This window comes from Lepidochelys olivacea, assembly GCF_965140295.1.
Source record: "Lepidochelys olivacea isolate rLepOli2 genome assembly, chromosome: 4".
In the NCBI taxonomy this organism is placed as follows: Eukaryota; Metazoa; Chordata; order Testudines; family Cheloniidae; genus Lepidochelys; species Lepidochelys olivacea.
This window is the reverse complement of record NC_140414.1, coordinates 16,852,815-16,875,530: the sequence shown is the minus strand read 5'-3', so window position 1 is coordinate 16,875,530 and position 22,716 is coordinate 16,852,815. Positions and strand designations below refer to the sequence as shown.

General features: G+C 43.7%; 2 protein-coding genes across 5 annotated transcripts; one reads left to right on the top strand and one right to left on the bottom strand.

The window, feature by feature from the left end:
* Positions 1-944: 944 nt before the first annotated feature.
* RCHY1 (ring finger and CHY zinc finger domain containing 1) lies at positions 945-11,451 on the bottom strand. Of its 4 annotated transcripts, none has more exons than XM_084627366.1 (9): positions 11,349-11,451; positions 10,339-10,458; positions 9,116-9,231; positions 7,422-7,500; positions 6,783-6,827; positions 6,552-6,610; positions 5,349-5,375; positions 4,649-4,769; positions 945-2,686 (listed from the first exon to the last, which is right to left on the bottom strand). In XM_084627366.1, exons 2-9 carry the CDS (start codon positions 10,393-10,395, stop codon positions 2,558-2,560), a joined length of 633 nt encoding a protein of 210 aa, XP_084483492.1. In that variant the 5' UTR covers positions 10,396-10,458; positions 11,349-11,451; the 3' UTR covers positions 945-2,557. The 4 variants fall into 4 exon arrangements, with proteins under 4 accessions (XP_084483492.1, XP_084483489.1, XP_084483491.1 ...); XM_084627363.1 differs by lacking the exon at positions 11,349-11,451 and adding an exon at positions 11,065-11,199; XM_084627365.1 differs by lacking the exon at positions 11,349-11,451 and adding an exon at positions 10,543-10,919.
* THAP6 (THAP domain containing 6) lies at positions 11,145-18,108 on the top strand. The gene is made up of 5 exons (XM_084627368.1): positions 11,145-11,280; positions 12,000-12,102; positions 15,655-15,862; positions 16,554-16,679; positions 17,115-18,108. The coding sequence occupies exons 2-5, from the start codon at positions 12,023-12,025 to the stop codon at positions 17,367-17,369; spliced, it is 669 nt and encodes a 222-aa protein (XP_084483494.1). The 5' UTR covers positions 11,145-11,280; positions 12,000-12,022; the 3' UTR covers positions 17,370-18,108.
* The last annotated feature ends 4,608 nt before the right edge of the window (positions 18,109-22,716 follow it).

The following is a 22,716-nucleotide window of genomic DNA, read 5'->3' as shown; positions in this document are numbered from 1 at the left end:
TTTTCAGTGCATACCCACCCATGTCAGGAATTACACCTCCCAGCGGCCGCATACATGGACTCAATGTCTCAGAAGAGATTAGTTTACCAAAGTTAGGAAGAATGGAGCCATCAGTCCACCTCACTACTGTGTAACACACATACAGTAGCCACCTTCCTCACCTGTGCTGCAAAAAAGTACATCTAGTCCTGCCAAAAGTTCTAGGGATCTCAAGAGGTCTTTCCAGATACCAGAGCCTTTCCCTGCAATGGGGAAAGACTCCAGCAGCTAGGAGGCAGCGGGACACTATGCTGGTAAAAACAGCAGTGTAGATGGGGCTGCACTGCTGGGGCAAGCAGAGAGTCGAGTAGGGTACACATCCAGAGTGTTCAGGCCTGTCTTTATGTCTCACTGTCTACACTTCTATTTGTACCCATGCTAGGGGTGTATATAGTTTATGTACTCAAACGCTGCTGAAAGGCGTGTGCAGTGTAGCTATACCCCAAGAGGTCATTGTAACTTTCTGTGCTTAATTTGCAACTTGCTAACTATAGACATTGCAACATTCCCTAGCACTAGTGAGCGTCACATTTATTGCATGCTGTCATAACTGCAGAGAAAATTACCTTGTGAGGGAAGCATACAGAGTTTAATGTAGCTGTCGGGACTGCCGTGGAGAGGTTGAGGAACAACATGAGCTGCTGGAAAACTATTTCCAGCGTAAACAACTGTGCAGGTCAAAAGGCTCAGCACAGATCTAGTATAAAAAAATCTGAGTCAAGTAATATTCCAGCTGTAGTTGCATTCTCCCACCTTTCCTCACATGCCAGTGGGTCCAGCATCTAGCAAAGTAAAAAAATCCATCACTGCCATCGAAATGAACTGACAAACCATATTTTTACACCATCCCATTTTAGTTCAAACTCACTTGACACTTCCCAGGAACGGCGATCACCAAGCTAATGAAGAGTTTACTATAATCTGCTTTATTAAAGATATTACTGTACATCAAAATACATTACTTTATGGCATTGAGAAAAGGGCTTTAGAAAAAGATCCCTACATATATGCAGTTCGATTTCCGTAGCAGGATACACTAATACTACCATGCAGCACTTAGAGTTGAAGTATTTTTGAGCATAAAGGGACACTGTCAGATGAAAAATAAATTTTTAGTGACACTTTAGATAATTAGAACAAGTTTAAAAAATAAGCTACATAGTGAGAAGCTAGGTTTGTGATTTTCTGATTTCACTCAGCATGGAGAATGAAAGAGATACGGTTCTTTCATATATACCTCGAGCTACTTTCACACACTGGCTCTCACAAAGGAGGGCCATCCCGCAGCATTCAGACTGTCAACACTCTGGAGGGAACTATTTTCAGTATATTTTAACAATTGTTTTGTAAGATCTAGTTTCAAGAAAACAACCGCAAAAGCAAAGACTGGGCCTAAACCACCTGAGAGTGTCCCTAAATTCGAGAATTTTTGCAAAATTGCAGAATCAATGGAACTAACTATTTTTGGCCTCAATCCTGAAAAGACGAAGGCACATGCCTAACTTCATGCACCTGAATAGACTCACTGAAGTTAACAGACCACTGGCATATTTAAAGGAAGCATGTTGGTTCGACTTTTCAGCATCGGGGCCTTCGGGGTGGAGAGAAATCAATGGCTAGTGTAATTGCAGCAGATGAAAGGAACTAAGATGTAGAGAAACCAGTTGAGAAAAGCAGCAGCTTTAAGCCCTGTTTTTAAAGTGTTGTATATCCACACTGATCTGACACACAGTAGCCTTGCTTTACATTAATAAACCTGCTCATTTTTACTTTGTGCAGGTTGTGGGAGTTGCAGATGAAGATAAATGATTTGTACCACTCCACCTCTTCCATCTATCGTCACCTCCATTTCCCAGACTTCATCCACCTACAAGTGTCACTCACAAACAAAATCTATTTACCAAAAAGATTGAAGACTTAAGCTTTCCTTAAGATAGCACTCCAAGCTACTGACCTTCCCCGCGGATTTCTATGCAGAAGGGGTATCTGTCTATCCTTGCTGCCCTCTCTTCCTGGAAGCAACAGCCTCCACGGAATCTGGTCAGAGCCCTCAGATGCCACAGAATCAGTTCAGTTCTGACAGATGTTGCTTATAAATCATCTTATTAGAAATATGTATCTATACAGCATGGTAGAAAAGACATCTAAGCTCTCCTCTAAAATTTGCAGTTCTCAAGGACCAACACTGTGTGTGATGCACAGCACCACGGAAGGGGAAGTTCCACCAGACAAGAATGCTCTCCAGGGAGCATCACTGTAGAAAGCAGAGGGGTGAGATCTCACAGGCGCTCTGACATGGATCTGCACTTCACAACCACTGCAGTGGGGGAATCATAGGATATGCTAACAGCAGAGAGTGACAGTTTCCTAAGGAGCCTGAATACGGCGCCAGGAATTGGGATTTGTGATAGGACATTAACAGAGAAACCATTTGTACTATGAGACATTGTGGTGTGCCTTAGCAGCCATATCAAACAAGGATGGTTTTCTTTCCAGTAACATGCGATGTGGGTGGTAGTCACTGCTGCTCCAGAGCCATCCTGCATCCTCCGTCTTGAGCAGTGTTGTAGGATTCACAGCTTGTACACTTCATGCCTAAGATATGGAACTGTACCGTGGATCGGGCACTGCAATCATTGCAAAGGATCTGTAGTAAAAGAGAGTGGCTGTAAGACAAATGGGAGGCTGCATAAAACATTGTGCCTAGAACAAAACTTGCTTACTACCAGACATCTTTTTATTTTATTTGTATATTCTTATTTTATTTTTTGTTATTTCTAGTAAACAGGACTTGTCTTTTATTTTAGTTGGTTTTGATTTTTTTTAGTTTTGTTGATTTAGAATAAGTATTTTGTTTTTAATTTGATATTTTACATTTTTTTAAATGAGGCGTTTGTGTGTGTTTATTTACGCTGGGTTAGGTTTTAGCTATATTTTTTTGTTTTATAGGTATTATTTTGGGGGGGTTGGTTGGGTTTTTTTTTTTTTTTTTAAGTTTATTATTTAGCAGCACATTTGTAAGACCACAGTGGTGGTAACTATTTGAATTTCTATTAATATTAGGCTTAAAGTACGAACCGGGGGCACCAACTCACCTCCTTTGGTACAGTATTGTTTTCAATTGTTTGTTGCTTGGCTATTAGTTGGGCAATGTGCACCAATCATTCTATTTTCCTCTGTATGAAGTCAGCGGTGTTAATGGGCAAGGGAGGTACAGGTGCAACGAGACTGGCCACCAGGGATTCTCTCTTTGTCTGTCACGACTTCTGTTACATTTTTATTTTTACACTTGGCCATAAGGCCTGGGTCCCAATCTCAGTCAAAGAGGTGAGGTTCAGATTCCCCGGCATGGTGTTGTCTCCACCGAGAAGTTGTGGTATTTCACAGCACATACTGTGTCCCTAGCAGTATCACCTCCTTCACTCTCTCTTTAACGACTAGTTGGGCCCAACCTCCCTCGCTGGTGGTCCGGTTTATTTTGGGCTGAGCACTTACAGGACCATCTGTGCTTGATTTGTTTACAGCAGGCTGTTTTTATTTTTTCCTTATGTTGCCATTTTTACACTGGGATAATGCTGGTTATAGGTCTTATTTTCTGTTGTACTTATATTGTTAATTTTTTATGATTTCCTGTTCATTTTAAACAGCAATTATAATTGGCACAGTTGAATTATTAATTTCATATGGTGCCCAAGGCTTAGCACCTTCTAAGCCTTGCAATCTGCAAATTTTCTTTTTTTAATATTATGCAATTTTTTTTTTTTTACTAATATGGTTTAGATAAGTGTGCTGTTTAACAACTTTGATTACCTTTTTATTTTTTGCATTAGATGCATAACAAATTTGGCCTTCCCAGACAATCAGCCTAAGTTTTTCCAGAACATGAAGACTGGAGAGGACACAAAGCTCTGGTTACACTATTCCCTCTGTGGGGGCTGCCTGACACTGCTCTATGAGACTTCAAATAATCCATTCTGGGAAATACGTTCTTTTCTACATCATCTAAAAAAGCAGAACCATCCTCAATCCAAGAAACACTAGGGAAGTGGGGCATCTGGGCTGGCTTTCCGCATGCTGCTGGAATAAGTTACATAGCCCTGATCCTAATTTAAGTTTCACTAGCAAGCAGAAGCCAGGCCCAACGTGGATGTCAAAGGCTGAGTTACCCTTGGCTAGAATAGTGGCACCCAATTTGCCACCCTAACGCTGGCAAACATCCGAGTGTTTTGCACAAACAGTGTGTTCACTCTGGAATGGGAAGAGAGCATACATTCCTGCTCCTGCAGAGGACAGTGGCTCCCTGATCTGGTGTTGTCTGACAATCCAAGATGTTTCAGAAGAGTAATTCCCCCGGCATCCCTTCCCCCCCGCTCAGTGCAATGCTATACCAGGCACTGGTGGGTAAGGAACAAAATAGTTCTTCACCTAGCTGGTCACCTTATCCCCTGAACATGAGAAACAACGGTTCTGCATCATGCCAAAGGGTAACATTACCTTTTGTTTCAGAGAGAGTTCCACTTGCTCTCTACTCCGACTAACAGGATGGTAGAGAGTGGCCAATAATGGAGGGAGACTGGAAGGGGGCATGGTGAGAAAAGGTGCCATTTACCTCCACCATCATGTTCCGATATTCCGTGGGCATAGGGGTTTGCGCCACTTCATCATCCAATTGTCGCCAGTACCTGGACATATCTAAAGCCGAGTGCATGCACAAGGGGCATCGGTAACCTCTGGCAAGGACACGAAATACAAGTCAGAAAGCTGCTGTGGTGACAGAGTCAGTTTAAATACATCAGGACGGGGAGGAAAACCCCAGGGAGGGAGAAGAGCTATTGAATGTAAAGGACAATGTTGGCACAAGGACAAATGGGGATAAACTGGCCATGAATAAATTTAGGCTGGAAATGAGCAGAAGGCTTCTGTCCACCAGAGGAGTGACGGGCTGGCACAGTCTCCCCACAGGAGCAGTGGGGCAAACAACCCCACTAGCTTTAAGATGTAGCTGATAAGTTTATGAATGGGATTATATGACAGTGTTGCCTGTGAAAGCAGGGGATTGGACTCAGTTACCCAGGAAGTCCCTTCCAGTCTTATGAACTGATTCCCATCCCAGTAGTCAATGAGAAAGGCGATGTACAACATGAACACATTGCAGTGTTTGCTGGAAGCAGCAGAGGAGAGACTGCTTTGTTAACAGTTGCTTTTAAATCGCTCAGTCCTGGATTGTCACAGCAATCTTTACTTCTCCAGCTCAGGAGTCTGCACGCACTGCCATGGTACTTAGGAAGAAGTGGGGTCAGAATACTCACTCTTTTAACATGTCTTCATAACAAGTTCTAAAAAGAAAACACAAGGCCACATTAGTAGCTACACGAAGAAGGTGAAGTCACTGTGCTTTAAACCCTCTGGACAGAAAAGTGGGGCTTCAACTGAGGGAAGAGTGAGCTAGCCAAAGAGCTATGGTTAAAAAATAATTTGTATGGCAGTGGAAAGAGGGAGGCAACCAAGCACCAACACTTAGTGTTTAGAGGGACCCAAGGACACCAGAATGTGTTAGGTCTCATTCTGACATCTTCAATAGTGAACTGGAGGAAGGAGTCAACAGCGTGGGAATGAAACTTGCAGATGATTCAAGATTACTCCAAACAACAGGGACAGAGAACAACTTCAGAGAGAGTTAGGGAGACGGGCAGAACACAACAAAGCAAGATTCAGTTAGGAAAACGTCATGCTGCTACATCTGGAGAACGTTAATCTACAACGTACAGTCAGTGGGAAGGGGAGCCTGGCAAACAGCAATGAAGGAGACCTAGGAATAGAAGAAAATCCAAGGTATTTCCAATGAGACATAATAGCGAACAAACAAAAAAGGGATAAGGACATTTTGGGTTGAATATAGAAGCATCGATGCACAGGACACGAAGGAAATATGTGACTCTGTTGTGACCACGCTCTGGGAGTACTGTATTCAGTTCTGGGCACCATGTCAGCATAAAAATTATGGACAAACTGGAAAGATTTCCTAGAGTAATAGAAACGTTCAGTGGACGCAAGGACAATGCAGAATGAAAATTAAGAGTTAAATATATAGACTGGTTAAGAGACAACTTGAGTCCTGGACCCTCCAACATGTTCCATGAAGTCAGACCCCTGTGCCTTCACAAAGCCCCATGGGGCTCTTCATTATAGGGCCAGAGTGAGGGGGCGGCACAACAGTCTGCACCAAGGAGGGCATTATATAGAGTGATATGCTGGAGTATAAGTGGTAACAACAAGAAATTAAGCAAGGGAAAATGTAAGATGAACATCAAGGAAGCCTCTCTGTCAGGAAGTTTTACTGGGTTGGGGAGAAGTCTCCAAAGGAAAGGACGGAAGCCCCATTGCTTGGGACATTCGGAACACCACTGAAGATAGCAGAGAACAATCAGCCTTGCATTAGTGAGGAGATGGACTGGAAGATACAACAGATATTTCCATTTCTGATACTGAGGATTCTACAGAAGTGGCTTTACCTATGAAGAAGGTGTCCACACGGCAGAACGTGAGCTCCAACACGTGAGGTGTGAATGTCCTGTTTCAAGACATAATTAACATGTATTTTCCCAAGTACCAAACACACCCAGAAAGCTAAAGTCAAAGCCAAAAGGGAAAAAGGATATTTCAATAGGTACACAATTAAGGTATAGAATTTACTTTCATGTAAACTTTTAATAGCTGAAACATTTAAAAAACCCAACCCTTACCTCTAAACATATTGGACAGTCCTGCCTGGAGACATTTTCAATGCACTTTGTAAAGAAAAAAAAAAGGCAGCTTAACAGGAAAGAAAAATAAATGTAGATTCTTGCATAATAGAAGTATCTGGATCTACATTTCCTGAGAATATATAAAAGTTTCATGAAACCTTTTACTACTCCGAACATGGGTTCAAATTCCATCAAAGGGGATTCTGGTAAAATCTGTGAATGCTAAAATTTCCAATTTTAATATTTTTAATTGTTTATGGGACTTCCAAAAAAACAAAACAAAAAAAAAACAAACTACTAGACCACACTAGGAAAGTGGCAAATCAAACTGACAAAAACTTAAAACATTTCTAGAAGAGTTAATCATAGATACGTGGACCTCCAGATGTACAATGAAATTTCAAAGAGTATATTCCAGGGGATTCACATGGCAAGGGAAGCAATACAGAAGTCCAATGCTGATCAATGTTGCTGTTCAGGACTGCGATCCATTGATGGAAGGAGGAGAGTATGCATAGCACTGGTCTGTATTATAAATGGGTCTAGCTAGGATGTACCAGCTCTCATTTTCTTAAGCACAGTGATGGGGGTAGCAGTGTTCTTTTTAAATGAAATTATAGAGTATTACATTCATACCTTATGTTTTCCTTGAAAACTCAAAGCTAGACATAAGTTACATTTTGAACAATGGAAAAAGTCTTCTTTTGGACCAATCCTAAAGAGACAGGCAGTTGGTTAGGAATAGTTTGCCAATTTCTGTACAATTTACATTTTAATACCTGCAAGAAAAGTTATAAACTTATAAAAGATGGTCTCCCAGATCAAGAAAACGATTTTAAAAGGTTTTAAAAGATTTTGATTACACAAAGAGCTGTCAAAAGCACAAGATTTTTAACTGTTTCCTTCGAGTCGTTACATTAAATATTCTTAAGTGTCACGTTTGACAACCACCAGTGCAACTTAAAAATAAAGTATATTTTCGAGATGATGGCCCTTGTTTTATGGTAGCCACCAACTTTCCCCCCCTCTTTAGCACTTATTAATTTTCACACTGGCAGACATTTACAATAGCTGCAGTGCAAGAAAACTGCTTCAACAGATGCCTGTACGAAAATCATTCCCCACCATTATGTGTTCAATGACATTTTTAAAGATCAAGCTTTCTTTGTTTTTGAGCTACATCAGAAGGAAAAGCTTATCTCCAATATGAGGCCTGCTTCCCTGAGTCTCAAAAAACCCATGATTAGTCACAGATTTGCAGACTCTACCCCTGTTATTTTCTAGTAACAATAGATCTAACTATAATTAGCACAGGTTAAACAGATACTTGTTTTTACACATTTTCTATTACATAAACACAGTTCAAATCTCTCTGAAAGTCATGCATTTAGGAAGAACTTTATCTAAACCCAATCTCTGGAAACGAAGGCTCTGAAATATCATGTTAATGTTCTCTCTAAAATGAAGAGAAATTAGCACCAACATGTTTATAACTAAGTCAGAAATTCTAAGACTGCTTTCTTTAATATTAATTAGTGGTACAGAGCAGTTAGATGAAAATGGAAAGCATAGGTCTGCTGCAGGAAGCTGCTATAATTTAAACACAGAACAATATCAACTTAATTCATCCACCAAAGGTTTCAAGAGTTTGTGTAGATCTTTTTAAGGACAAATTTTTTGCAGCAGTGGGAAATTAAGAAGTCTTTCCCACCCCCAACAAACATTACAGATCTTTTACCCAAAGTACAGTGCTCTACTGCATATTCTGTTTTTGGAGTTCTACACATGAAATGAGTGCAGAATATGCAACAGAGGATCGGGAGGCGGGTGGGGTGGATTTTTCCCTTCCCAGACCACATTAAACCTGTGCAACATCACTAGAAGATTGATTTTAGCGAACAAAAGGGAATCATGTAGTTTAAGACCTACAATCGGAATTGTTTTAGGAAAATCCATTTTAACTGGGCATTTAAAAGCAACAGAAAGCTTTTAAACTCATTACTTGAGTAAACTTTCCCCTTTATTAATGAGAATTCAGTGTAAAAGGACACCCCCCTGAATTTTCCCATGTCTACATTACCCACCAAGGCAAAAAACTATATGCAAATAACGGAATGACTTTTTTTAAGTGTTCTTTAAGCAAGACGTATTTTTAAACTTATAGCTGCTTGCTAACATCCTGAATTCTTACACACAATGCATAATTTCAATTTCAAAATACAATATCTTAAAGTTACCAATATTTAAGCCAACCTAAGCAGAATTGCTTTAAAAACTTGGAAACGCAAACAACATTGAAGAAAAAATATTAATAATTTTAAATACAGTACCTACAAATTCCACACTTCTCACAGTGATACTGCTTCTTGTCTTTGTCAAACAGGTGGCATATACCGCAGTAATATTCTCCGAACATACTGCTGCAATCCTCACAACTCTGTTGAGCCTACAAGTACATACACATAATGTAAGCAATAAGAACTACCAGCATTTTGCTAGAAAAGGGGGGGGTTCTTTTAGTTCTTCAAGCTAGCACTTTAATGAGCCATTATTACTAGAGTTAGACTTAACACTTGGTGAGCACAGCCTGTTGTCCTACATCACAGAGCCTATACTTTCAGGATCTTATATGGCTTTGTGCCCACAAAAAAGATGCATATATGCAAGTTCAGAGTTAAGACATTTTAGGCAGGCAATTCTAGTATCACCGTAAGTCCATATTTACACCTGCCAATCCTGACAGGATTTTTATACAATTTCCTTATTCTTTTAATCAAAAACAGTCTTCACTAGGGACATTTTACATGCTGTCTAAGGAATTAGACTTCAGACTTTGTCTTACAGAACAAGCCTGAGAAATAGGAATATAGGATTTGCCATACTTGGTCAAGCCACTGAGTTTGGGTGGACACAAGATAGAGTCCCATGTCGTCCCACCACCCTCCCCGCTACATTCTTATTACTGTGGCAGTATATTGAAGGGGGGGGGATCAAATCTAGACACAAATCCTGTACACAGCATTCCTCCAGAGATAGCAAAACAGCAGAATGAAAAAGATACAGTTGTAAGTTTCATTATCTAGCTGAGTTTTCTATAGCACCTATCTCTGCACTTACTAGTGCTGCTGCGGAAGTGCTACCTGCAGGAACACAGGGAACGATCAGAAGCTACAGGAGAGACACTAAGGTCCTGTCCACACTACAAATGTAACAAAGCCAAGGGACTTAGTTGTAAGAGTTTCACTCTATAACCTTAACCCTGTTCTGTAGCCAGGCTAGAGTGTTTATATTAGTTTTGCTAGGAACTGAAACCACCTCTCTCTTCCTCTAATGTTAACTGTCTAGGTAACAGAGAGAGAATTAATGCAACTTCCCCCTAAAATATAGGAATTCCCTTTACTCTTCTCTTACCATTTGAAGGAAAGGAAAAATCTACCCCCCCCACACAGAGTAAAATTAAGACCCTCTATTAAGCATCTGTGTTTTATAATCCCATTCAGAGATAACAACTGCAGTCACCACATATTGAAAAGATTAAAGTATACACCATTACCTGCTGGATGCTTTTGCACTTTGCACACTGCACTTGTTTTACTTTAAAACGATCCATCGGATGATCTTCCTTGCTGTCATGACACAGACGGCAAACGTAAAACTTACCGCAGCAAGGAGCCTGTAAAAACAAAGAAGAGGAGACAAACGATGAGGAAATCAAAATGTAAGTTACAGCGAACGGGGGCGCCTAGGTTTCATTTACCCTTGTAGCGTTTCAAAGCCCTAGACTAGGTCAGGTTGGTGGAGCTGGAGACAGCACAAGCTTGGTCTCTTCTTTGCAAGGTATCCGCGGGCGGGAGCGGCCGGACTTGGGGACGGAGAGGAAGGAAAAGGGAAGCTCCCGCTTGCGTGGGCAGACAGTGAAAACGTGCACCCTGGAGCACGCCTCAGACGAGGTCTACGCCCCGTCAACCAATGCTTCCGAGCCAAAAGCTCCAGCGGGGGAGAGGGGCGCGTCCCGCAGCCGCTCGGCGCCGCAGAGTCGGACAGCTCGCGGGGCAGGGGCCGTCCGCCGGGCCCCGGCCCCGGCAGAGAGGGGAGGCGCCCGGCACGGCGCCCAGGCCCCTCTCGCGGGGAGGGGGGAGCGGCCCAGGGGAAGGGCAAAGCCCGGGCGAGGCGTCCGGAGAAGCCGCTCGGGGCGGCCCCGCGAGAGCCGCGGTTGGCGGCGGGAGCGGCTCCCAGAGCCGAGCCCGGACCGCGGGGAGCGAACCGAGCCCGCCCCCACCTGGAGCAGGCAGCTGCGGCGATAGTGCTCGCAGCCGGCCTCCGCCGCCGCCGCAGCCATGGCCGCTCTGCCCGCCCGCCCGCCTCTTCTCTATGGGGAAGGGCCGCCGCCGCCGCCTCCCGGAACCACTTCCGGCCGCCGCCGTGAGCGGCACTTCCGGCGGGCGAAGCGGGGCGGAAGCGAAGAGCCCGGAGGAGGAAGCGCCGCTGCCCCCAGGTACCCGGAACCTCCCCCGTCCCCCGCGCGCGCCGGGCCTGGTGTCCCCCCGGGGCAGCTCTGGGTACCTCAGCCTGTCCCGCCCCGCGTGACGTCCCTCCCGCTGTTCCGCGAGGGCGGGAACCGAAGGAGCTGCCCGCGGCTTCGCAGCCCGTTAAGGAGCACGTGACTGCCCCCGCCCCCCAGCCCCGCGCGCCCGCCCGCCCCTCCCTGTCCAGTCCCGCGCGCGCTCCCCCAGCCCCGCGCGCCCGCCCGCCCCTGTCCAGTCCCGCGCGCTCCCCCAGCCCCGCGCGCCCGCCCGCCCCCGTCCAGCCCCGCGCGCCCCCCAGCCCCGCGCGCGCTCCCCCAGCTGTGATAAAAGCGAATGAAACCCGGACACGCCGCGGGGCTGCCTTCGCGTGTCACTGGCCAGGGACCCGCCGTGTGACCCGATGTCCCGATTTTATAGGCACAGCCCCGATATTTGGGGTCTTTTTCTTATAGAGGCTCCTATTCCTCCCCCACACACACACACACACCCAGCCCCCCCCCCGTCCCAATTTTTCACACTTGCTGCCTGGCCCCCCTAAAGGCCACCGGTGGTGTCGCTGGACGGCGTCGTGTGGGTGGCCATGCCCCGGTGCCCGGGCTCACGCGGACACACCCGGCCGGCCAGGCTCAAGGGGGCCGTCCCGCCCTCACCCCATTTCCTTCCCCGCTCAGCCTCGCTCTTTCCCCAGTTCTGCGATGAGCCACCCGTGCCATGGTGAAGAGCTGCTCGGCCATCGGCTGCGCGTCTAGATGTTTGCCGAATTCCAAGCTACGAGGGCTGACGTTTCACGTGTAAGGTTCAGACTCGTGTAAGCTGACGGGGGAAGTAACTCAGTTTGAACCTGGGGCCAGGGGTGAGCCCGTTCCATGCTCCGTGAGCTAGAGTTAAGAAATCCAGGCTCTAGTCCCAGTGCTGCTACTGATCTGGACCCTGCTCATGGGAACTGGTCCATGGTGGGGTAGGACCTCCTGCTGCAGGAGGGATGCTTGCAGGGAGCAGGACCTTGCCTTGTAGCGTTGGTCTTTTACCGCCTCTCTGCACATTCATTACCCCATCTGGAAAATACTAAAACTTTGTAAATATCTTTGAAGAGAGAAATGAAATAATTAGCACACAGAAAGTATCGTCAGTCCACTGTTTTTGTTCCTTGCCCTGTTTTAGTGTTGTACATTTCAAGCTTTTTCTGTGGTCAAGCTGCTTGCCTTCACCGGTGGTTCAAACAGGGTGTAGGCCCTGAAATGTTTACAGTTCATAGAAAAGTCATTTGAAAATGGTTGGCTTCTAGTGTGTTAAAGTAACAACCTTCATAATGGGGAAGCTACTGGAAATACAGAGCACACTCCAAAAAGAGAGAATTTGGTACAATTCAGCAACAGATATTTTATTAGCCATTAAAACAGCTCATGCCCAGACCTCTGATATTTTGACTTTCACCATGTCTTGTTTATGGAGTTAGTTATAAAGTCAAAATATTTATAATCAAATTGATTAATAGTGAACAAAGAACGAGACATAAACGTGCTCCTGCCAGTGCAGTGACTAACTACTATCAATACAAACAGGGCTTTGGAGCTGTGCTCTGGCTCCGCTCCAGCTCCAGGCAAAAACCTGCAGTTTCACTGCTCCGCGCTCCAGCTCCGGGCTCCGCTCCAAAGCCCTTAATATAAAGACTATGTTGTCACAATCCATTGGTATTATTTGAACTTTTTCCTGGAGTGTGATAGAGTGGAAGGAACAGTTATTTTCTCTCTGCTGGTTATCGAACATAAAAGATTAGGGCATAGATAAACTGGGCATTTAGGTGGAAACCCAAAGACAGAGAAAGTGTTAACAAAAGATAGTTCCATAGGATCCAAAAAACTATATAAATTGCCTTCATCACTAAACATGGCCCTTTACCCCATATCTGAGCTCTTTTATTAAGGAACTAATAGAAAGTACATTCTGTTCAGAGTGGGCAGTGTCAATAACTCCCCTCCATTCTGGACAGTAGTCAGAGGTTGCAGAACAGCTGATGGGGTTAGAGATAGCTCAGTGGTTTGAGCATTGGCCTGCTAAACCCAGGATTGTGAGTTCAATCCTTGATGGAGCCATTTAGGGATGGGGCAAAAATTGGGGATTGGTCCTGCTTTGAGTAGGGGGTTGGACTAGATGACCTCTTGAGGTCCCTTCGAACCCTGATATTCTATGATGTCTCCTGATGGGTTGTCTCCATTTACTAGTAGACCGTATGAGGAATGGTATCTTTCTCTCTGGTCTGCTACTGCACCAGTGTGATGCTCTCAGGCAAAGTGAGGTGAGCAGGCTGGAGAAATCCTCTGATATTAAAGCTTCTAACTAATTCCTGCCCTACACATGAGGAACCTGAAAGAAGAATCAGCCAAAGAATCTCTAGCTATTGCATTACATTCTGCCAACCTTAACACAACCACCAAAATACAATTATCTTAAATTTTGTCCAAATGTGGATTAAAATAGACCCTAGAGGGTCTATTTCTGCCCATGCGTCTATATTTGTTCCATTAAAGATAATCTTGGGAGGGAGGGAGGAACAGAATGTTGGGAATCATTAAGAAAGGAAGAGATAATAAGACAGAAAATGTCAGATTGCCTCTATATAAATCTTTGGTACACCCATATCTTGAATACTGCGTGCAGATGTGGTTGCCCCATCTCAAAAAAGATATATTGGAATTGGAAAAGGTTCAGAAAAGGGCAACAAAAATGATGAGGGTATTGAACAGCTTTCGTATGAGGAAAGATTAATAGGAGTGGGACTGTTCAGCTTGGAAAAGAGATGACTAAGGGGGGATATGATAGAGGTCTATAAAATCATGACTGTTGTAGAGAAAGTAGAAAAGGAAGTGTTATTTACTCCTTCTCATAGCACAAGAACTAGGGCTCACCCAATGAAATTAATAGGCAGCTCATTTAAAACAAACAAAAGGAAGTATTTCTTCACACAACACACAGTCAACCTGTGGAACTCCTTGCCAGAGGGTGTTGTGAAGGCCAAGACTATAACAGGGTTCAAAAAAGAACTAGGTAAATTCATGGAGGATAGGTTCATCAATGGCTATTAGCCATGATGGACAGGGATGGTGTCCCTAGCCTCTGTTTGCCAGAAGCTCGGAATGGGCGACAGAGGATGGATCACTTGATAAGTACATGTTCTGTTCCTTCCCTCTGAAGCATCTGGCATTGGTCACTGTCCGAAGACAGGATACTGAGCTAGATGGACCTTTGGTCTGACCCACTTTGGCCGTTCTTATGTAACTCATTCACTTGGCATTTCTTCTCCTTATTCGTACATGCTGCCTTGTTTGTAAACGCAGTGATTTAGAATGGCTGCTTCTTGCCATCAAAATAGTATTTTGTATTTTTCTTTCCAAAATACAAATGAACTCAAATGTCTGTCCCATTGGGTAATAATAATATCTTAGAAATAAAGATTAGCATAATGAAAGGGTGCAGAAAACAATCGTATCACAGGGTGTGTATCCCATGATTATCCAAAGAAACATTTTAAGGCTTTCCTTTGTTTCATCCCAGACTCAACCATAAAAAGTCATTGTCTAAACACTGTAGCCACAAAGTAACATGATTCTCATAATGCTGGTTATAATAGTCAAAATAATCCAGACTCGGGTGTGGGTGTGTGGCTGTGGAAATTTTAAAAACTTATGTGGCTTTTTCACTCACAGAACTAGATATCTCAAAAAATTCATTACATGTGTCATCCTTTAAAATAGAGCAGTCATTTTCATATCATCTGAGTGTGGAATATTTATGTCTAAACTAATCACTTCTAGCCTGCCCAAAATTGACAAAAGAATAGTCTTATGAAATGTGAAGTGTCTGGTATCTCTGAAATGAAAGGCCATATAGAAATAGCCTCTAGGAGTAGTCAGTGGAAACAGTCACTACATTGGCTGCAGAACTGAACCCATCTCTGTCATTTTGTATTTACCAAGTCAGTTCCTTGAGGATTTATGAATTATTACTGTAAACAGGCTTCAAGTGAATTAATTTGACTCAAAAGGTTGTGGTGGTGGACACAGCCCCTTTCTTCCTGCACAGAAGGTCATAACATGGTGGGGTCTGTAACCAGAGCATAAGGAGGGGTCTGCTAGGTGGTACTAGCAGGGCATGGCTGGGTAGAGTAGGGTGTGGGTGCCAACCTGCACACAGGCTACACATTGTCTGAAGGAGCGATCACAAAGCTACCTGTAAGTGTGCCCTTTTACAATCATGAGTTACAGAAACTTATGTAAGGCCAGAGACTCTGCAGAATAGAATGGTGATCTATTCAACTTGCTTTCCTGTCTGCACACTTGTCCTAGATTCCCCACTGATGAGGAGGCCAAAAGAAGGTGGGTGTTGGCCATGAAAAGACTCGATGTGAACTCTGCAGGTATGTGGGAGCCTAAGAAAGCAGATGTGTTATGTTCGCGCCACTTTAAGAAGTCAGACTTCGACACAAGAGGTCCCAACATCAGGCTCAAACCTGGAGTCATCCCTTCCATTTTTGAATTTCCTTCTCACTTCCAGGTTGGTCTTTATAATCTGCAGGTGATTGTTCCTATATTTAACTGTATTGGCAAACATGGGCAAGCTTTTCCCCGCACTTTACATAGAACTCAGAAGATGTTTTCTTCTTTTGGATTATCACTAGGTAACAGGAGAGGAGGTGGAAAAATATTGTGCCCAAAGATTAGCATCTTTCTGGGCCTGTTCTGTCTCCCAATACTTATGCAGAACTGCCTGAAGAAACAGTGCAGGATCATGCCCTTAAAGGCTTTTTTTTAAATAACCATTGTGAGTCCGAACAAGAAATGGTCAAGTACATGAAAAAAGGAGAAGTGAAACGGATCACCTGAAGTCTAGCCAAATGCCTATTCTGTGAGCTCTTCAGGGCAGGGATTTGCTTTATAGCTGGCATAATGAGGTCCTGATCCTTTACTGGGCTTCCTAATACAAATCAATAATAATATCATTAAATAAATTCCCAACATACCAAAAAGACTGGGCTGGAGAGCTCCTCACCTTGGAGATCTGACTGTCATTACAGGAACTATTTAATGAATAGCCTTTAGCATCCCAATTCAGTGTGGGACTTATTCGTCACTTCACCTTTCCCCTGCTTCCAGCACACAGTAGCCACACATTAGCCTCCACAATCCCATCTCTTTCTGATGTCTCTGTCTCAATAACTGAAGTGTGAAATATATGTTTATAACAGCAGAGACAAGGAAAAGTTCATGGCAGACGAAACTCCCCACTGAAAACACTGCCAGTAACAGTTCATAACCACCAGCTTGTGGATTTGCCTTCCAGTACAGGAGAATTTCATTCCCAATTCATCTTGGTAAGTAAAGTGACTTATTTGAACCACCTAAATATAGCAGACTTTCAACACAGTGGGGCATACTCACTGCCAGTGTAAGTCCAGGGAATGGCATCCTCTTAGGTCATCAGTGCATTTCGGCTCAGTGTCCGTTTTCATTTGTGTTAGGGCATCAGTTCAAGGATCTCCCTCAGATTTATTGTTCACCAGAGAGCAGTTAGAGGTATCTCCATTTCTCATACGTTGTTCCACCATTAAGCCATAGTGGATTAACTACCTTGAAGGCAAGCTTCACATGCACATCGCATGGTTTTGCAAAAAGTGATTGCTAATGGGAGTTGGGATTGGCCTTTTAAACAGTCTCTTAATTCCTTCTTGGTGAATGGGGAGAATGTGTGGAAGTCTGAGATCTTTGAGAAAGGTGAGACTGTCTCATGTATTGAATTTTGTTTTCAGGAGCACAGTTACAGCATACTGGACAGTCCAAAGAAACTGAAGTGTAAATTAGATCAAGTAATCAGTGAGCTCGAAGAGGCCAAGGAATGTCTGAGGAACACTTTAGACAGAGAACGACAACGCAGAGAATCACTGAGGACGATGATCCAGGAGCTGGAAAACAATTGTCTAATCAGCCCCGAAACAGCCTGTAAGCTGGATGTTTACTGCTGGGAGTGGTCTGAGGCGAGCACACAGGAGAAGACTGTCAACTGAAGGAACGGCAGCGGGAATAACTGCAAAGGTTCTCCTCAGGTTCAGCATTCAGAAGTGGGATGTTTTAAGTTGGCTATCAGCACTCAATGAACACGACCAAACAGATCTTTGGAGAAGCAGTTTCTCTAAAGATACCATCTGGGCAAGATCTTTGCTCCTGGGACATAGCTCCCTTGTGTAACAAAGTGTCTTGGTCTCTGAGGGCTGAGGTAGTGGTCAGGAGTGCGAGCTACAAAAGACAAAATATAAATGTAAACAATCGTTGCACTAGCAGGGTGAGGGACCTCTAGCTTAGATTTCATAATGCACAACCTTAGAGAGGCCCTAAGAGTACAAATCAGGACTAAAACAGTGCATATGAGACTTGGAGTTGGAGAGGGTGGGGAAGTCTCATGGGCAGGCTTTGGAGATAAGTTCAACATCCCCTATTTGTACGGGTAAGAGAAAGTGATGGAAGATTATAAGTGATCTTGGCAGTAGCTATGAGTTGAGCTGTTCACCAGGGGAAAGACTAGGAGAAGGAAAAGGAGCTTCTCCAGAATCATGACTCATCGTGGACTGGATTTAAATGAAATTTTCTAATGTCTGGACTAGGGCTGTCAAACGATCAAAAAAATTAATCACACAATTAATCACGCTGTTAACAATAGAGTACCATTTATTTAAATATTTTGGATGTTTTCTACATTTTCAAATGTATTGATTTCAATTACAACACAGAATACAAAATGTACAGTGCTTATTTTATATGTATTTTGGATTACAAATATTTGCACTGTAAAAAAAACACAAAAGAAATAGTATTTTTCACTTCACCTAATACAAGTATTGTAGTGCAATCTCTTTATCATGAAATTTGAACTGACAAATATAGTTATGTAAAAAAAACCCTATACCCTGAATTCAAAAATAAAACAATGTAAAATTTTAGAGCCTACAAGTCCACTCAGTCCTACTTCTTGTTCAGCCAATCACTCAGATAAGTCTGTTTACATTTGCAGGAGATAATGCCCGCTTCATGCACTAAAGATTCATATGTCCCTTCATGCTTCAACCAGCGCTCCAGAGGACGTGCGTCCATGCTGATGACGGGTTCTGCTCGATAACGATCCAAAGCGGTGCAGACTGACGCATGTTCATTTTCATCATCTGAGTCAGATGCCACTAGCAGAAGGTTGATTTTCTTTTTTGGTGGTTCGGGCTCTGTAGTTTCTGCATCGGAATGTTGCTCTTTTAAGACTTCTGAAAGCATGCTCCACACCTCATCCCTCTCAGATTTTGGAAGGCACTTCAGATTCTTAAACCTTGGGTCGAGTGCTGTAGCTATCTTTAGAAATCTCACATTGGTACCTTCTTTGCGTTTTGTCAAATCTGCAGCGAAAGTGTTCTTAAAATGTGCTGAGTCATCATCTGAGACTGCTATAACATGAAATATAGGGCAGAATTCAGGTAAAATAAAGCCGGAGACATATAATTCTCCCCCAAGGAGCTCAGTCACAAATTTGATTAACACTTTTTTTTTTTTTAACAAGCATCATCAGCATGGAAGCATCTCCTCTGGAATGGTGGCCGAAGCCTGAAGGGGCAAATGAATGTTTAGCATATCGGGCATGTAAATACCTTGCAACGCCGACGACAAAAGTCCCATGCAAATGCCTGTTCTCACTTTCTGGTGACACTGTAAATAAGAAGTGGGCAGCATTATCTCCTGTAAATGTAAACAAACGTGTTTGTCTTAGCAATCGGCTGAACAAGAAGTAGGACTGAGTAGACGTGTAAGCTCTAAAGTTTTGCATTTTGTCTTTGAGTGCAGTTACGTACCAAAGAAAATCTACATTTGTAAGTTGCACTTTCACAATTAAAGAGATTGCACTACAGTACTAGTATGAGGTGAAATGAAAAACTATTTCTTTTATCATTTTTTCAGTGCAAATATTTGTCATAAAAAAGTGAGCAGTGTACACTTTATATTCTGTGTTGTAACTGAAATCAATATATTTGAAAATGTAGAAAAACATCGAAAAATATTTAATAAATTTCAATTGGTATTCTATTGTTTAACAGTGCGATTAAAACTGCGATTAATCGCAATTAATTTTTTTGAGTTAATCGCATGAGCTAACTGCCGTTAATCGACAGCCCTAATCTGGATCTTTACTACCCGGGAGTGCATGTGCAGAGCTCCTAAGATGGAGCTTGATAAATTTATGAATGGGATTAGATGAGATGGTTGTCTGCAATAGCAGGGCACTGGACTCTGACATCCATGCCACTCCTGCGTACCTATGATTTCACTTCAGCTGTTCTTTCAAGGGTCCAGGTGAAGTTTGGCCCAGGATGTTTTAAGAGCATGGATTGATCATTTGTTCTTCTCTGTATCGTGAGTGTATTAGATGCAACGCATCAGTCACTAATTCTGCAATCAGCATGTGGCATTTTCCAGAAGATTTTCCTGGTCTAAGATTTGCATCAATTTGGAATGAGTTCAGGTGCATTATAAACAGGAAACGTAAGCCCTTTGCAAAGAGTGTTGGTGGGAAAGAGGTAGCTATTCTGGGCACTGTTTTCTTAGAGTGGGATTTGCTAAACACCAGTGTATGAACTCCGTGCTCAAGGGCTGGGTGTAGTGTGCTCAACAGGGAAGCTGCTAATAACACTTGTTTCAGTTCAGTATCCACAGTTCTTATAAAACCAGTGTAAATGTAATTACAGGAGCTCATAGTGTTATGCAGAGTAAGAATGCACCTAGGGCAACTTTTATCACCTTCTGCTATACGTAGTTTCTGCAATATTTAGTAGCATTGATAATTCATACACACAGTAGCCACATTTGCTTAATGGCTTCTTGGTTCAGGATCTAGGCTGTTAAGAATCCTTTGCTCTTAGGGGAAGAGACAGAAAAAACACCCTTATGCTGATAGCAGGAAGGGGGATGAAGATGCATTGTGACTTTTCCTAAATATTCTCAAACAAGTGTTATATTTAATCCAGAAGATACTTTATGTTTTTAATACAATGATCTATTTATGATGATCAGTCACAGTAAAAAATGGAAAGACATTATATGGGGTTATTTGTTCTTTTTTCTTATTGCCTCCATAACATGCCCTAGAGTGTTACAACTATCCCCCAGGCACAGACAGCTGGACTTGAATCCTTCACACAACTAAAAAGCTGCATGAGTCCAAGCTTCCGCCCCGAATGTGGCTGGGAGACCACCCAGGCTGGGTAAAACATTCAGGGCATCAGGCAGATGGGCCTTCCCCCAGAATGCCTTGGCGTGGGGGGCTGTGCAGTCTGGACAGGTCAGGGATGCTTGTCAGCACTGATGAGTTCAGAGGGTTATGAACCCGAGTGGAAGGGAGCAGGCAGGGGAGAGTTCAGCAAAAGGGATGAGGGGAGTTACAATATAGCTGGACTGTTGCGACTGAAGTAAGTCTGCATTCCACCTGGAAGAGGGAACACTTACACAAAGGGGACTGCCAGTCTCTTGCTGATCCTTCTATCAGCCTGTGCTGAATCTGCTCCCCTTGGCACCTGAACCCCTGGCTCCATGCGAAGCCGTGTTTCCCTACACCGCCAACTCAGTGAGCTCCCAGATACTGGCATGACCAGCATTCCTTCCTGGCCACTAGAGGCAAGATCTTCCTGAGCGCTGCCAAGGCACAAGCCGGGGTGAGCAGCATGACTCCAGCCACGAGCAATTCTAAAGGGCGGCATTCAGTGCCTCTCCACATTGACGCTAATCAGAGCAGCTGCTAAAGGCCTGAGATCGCAACATCTCAGCAATGCTCTCCCAGACTGTGAGGATTTCAAACATGGCTCCCTGGGTACTTAGATATTCCCTATCAGCATAATACCTGAGGTCCAGACACTCAAAATATTTAAGCACCTAACTCCCACTGGGCAGCAACAGCTGATCTAGTACTCTGGTCACTGCAGTTCCAATTAGCTGCCCTAGAGTAGACCCGATTAAGAAGAGCTGTGCGTAATCAATGGCTTGGGATGGGCTGAGGAGATCGAAGAGACTCATTAGCCCATTAGGCAGAAGGTAGAATAGGCACAGGAAGGAAATGCGGGAGACAGAATGAGGTTTTCAGAGTCAGAGCCTAGAGGAAACTGCCGGGGGAAGATCCCTTTCATCGTCCCCCCACCTTGGCCAAGCTAGCTAAGGATTGTGGCTTGTGTAAATATGGACCTGCACACGTCTGTAATAGGGGTGGGGAGGATACTGTGGGAAAAAAAAACCACAAGGTGCTTAGCAGAAGAAGGTCTCCAAGCTGTTTGTAACCTGGAAAGAGACAGGAGTGAGATCCCGCCCTGTCACAGTCAGACAGACTAACCACTTTTCTTCAAAACTGAAGTCCACACACTTCCCCTGCTGCACACAAACAGCTGCCACTGCCTTCTGAGCAAACGATTAGGATTTGGCCCTGGGGCAGGAAGGCACTAGTTTATGGCTGCGTTGGATGCAATAATCCCGCCGACTGACTGCAGTAGGAACTCTGTATGTAGGATGGCTACAGAACTGGATCTTGACTGGATACCCAGAGACTTGCAGCCTGCTGCATTATCCACAGAGTGAGCAGGAGGGGAATCTACTTCACTTCTGCAAAGGCTCTGCGCATCAGAAGTAGCCTGAGACTTTCATGGATAATTCCCCCCAATTCACGCACATGTGTAAATTCCCTCCCTGTGGAGGAACAGAAGAGCGGACTCCATTATGGATAAACAAAATAAATCAATGCAGTGGCCTTGCCCTAGGAATAGGCTCTCTTGTTTTTCCTTATCACACACCCTTACCAATACCAAACTACACACAGGAAACTAACCATTCCACAGATAAGCTAACACGTACTAATCATAGAATCATAGAATATCAGGGTTGGAAGGGACCCCAGAAGGTCATCTAGTCCAACCCCCTGCTCAAAGCAGGACCAATTCCCAGTTAAATCATCCCAGCCAGGGCTTTGTCAAGCCTGACCTTAAAAACCTCTAAGGAAGGAGATTCTACCACCTCCCTAGGTAACGCATTCCAGTGTTTCACCACCCTCTTAGTGAAAAAGTTTTTCCTAATATCCAATCTAAACCTCCCCCACTGCAACTTGAGACCATTACTCCTCGTTCTGTCATCTGCTACCATTGAGAACAGTCTAGAGCCATCCTCTTTGGAACCCCCTTTCAGGTAGTTGAAAGCAGCTATCAAATCCCCCCTCATTCTTCTCTTCTGCAGGCTAAAAATGTTCCCCTATTTTCGTTCTTTATACCATTCAAACCCTACCGTTTTATTATTCTCTTTTCCAATGAATCATAAGTTGCGGCTGATCATATGAAAGTATCTACAAGC

Excerpts from the sequence above, each read along its gene's own strand:
- RCHY1 (XM_084627363.1), bottom strand. The coding sequence starts at position 11,124 with ATGGCTGCGGCGGCGGCGGAGGCCGGCTGCGAGCACTATCGCCGCAGC. Across the intron at positions 6,828-7,421 it reads GTTTTCAAGGAAAACATAAG|TGCATTGAAAATGTCTCCAG; the intron begins GTATGAATGTAA and ends TTCTTTACAAAG. Across the intron at positions 6,611-6,782 it reads ACTGTCCAATATGTTTAGAG|GACATTCACACCTCACGTGT; the intron begins GTAAGGGTTGGG and ends GTCTTGAAACAG.
- THAP6 (XM_084627368.1), top strand. The coding sequence starts at position 12,023 with ATGGTGAAGAGCTGCTCGGCCATCGGCTGCGCGTCTAGATGTTTGCCG. Across the intron at positions 15,863-16,553 it reads AATTTCCTTCTCACTTCCAG|CAGAGACAAGGAAAAGTTCA; the intron begins GTTGGTCTTTAT and ends TGTTTATAACAG. Across the intron at positions 16,680-17,114 it reads TTCATTCCCAATTCATCTTG|GAGCACAGTTACAGCATACT; the intron begins GTAAGTAAAGTG and ends TTTTGTTTTCAG.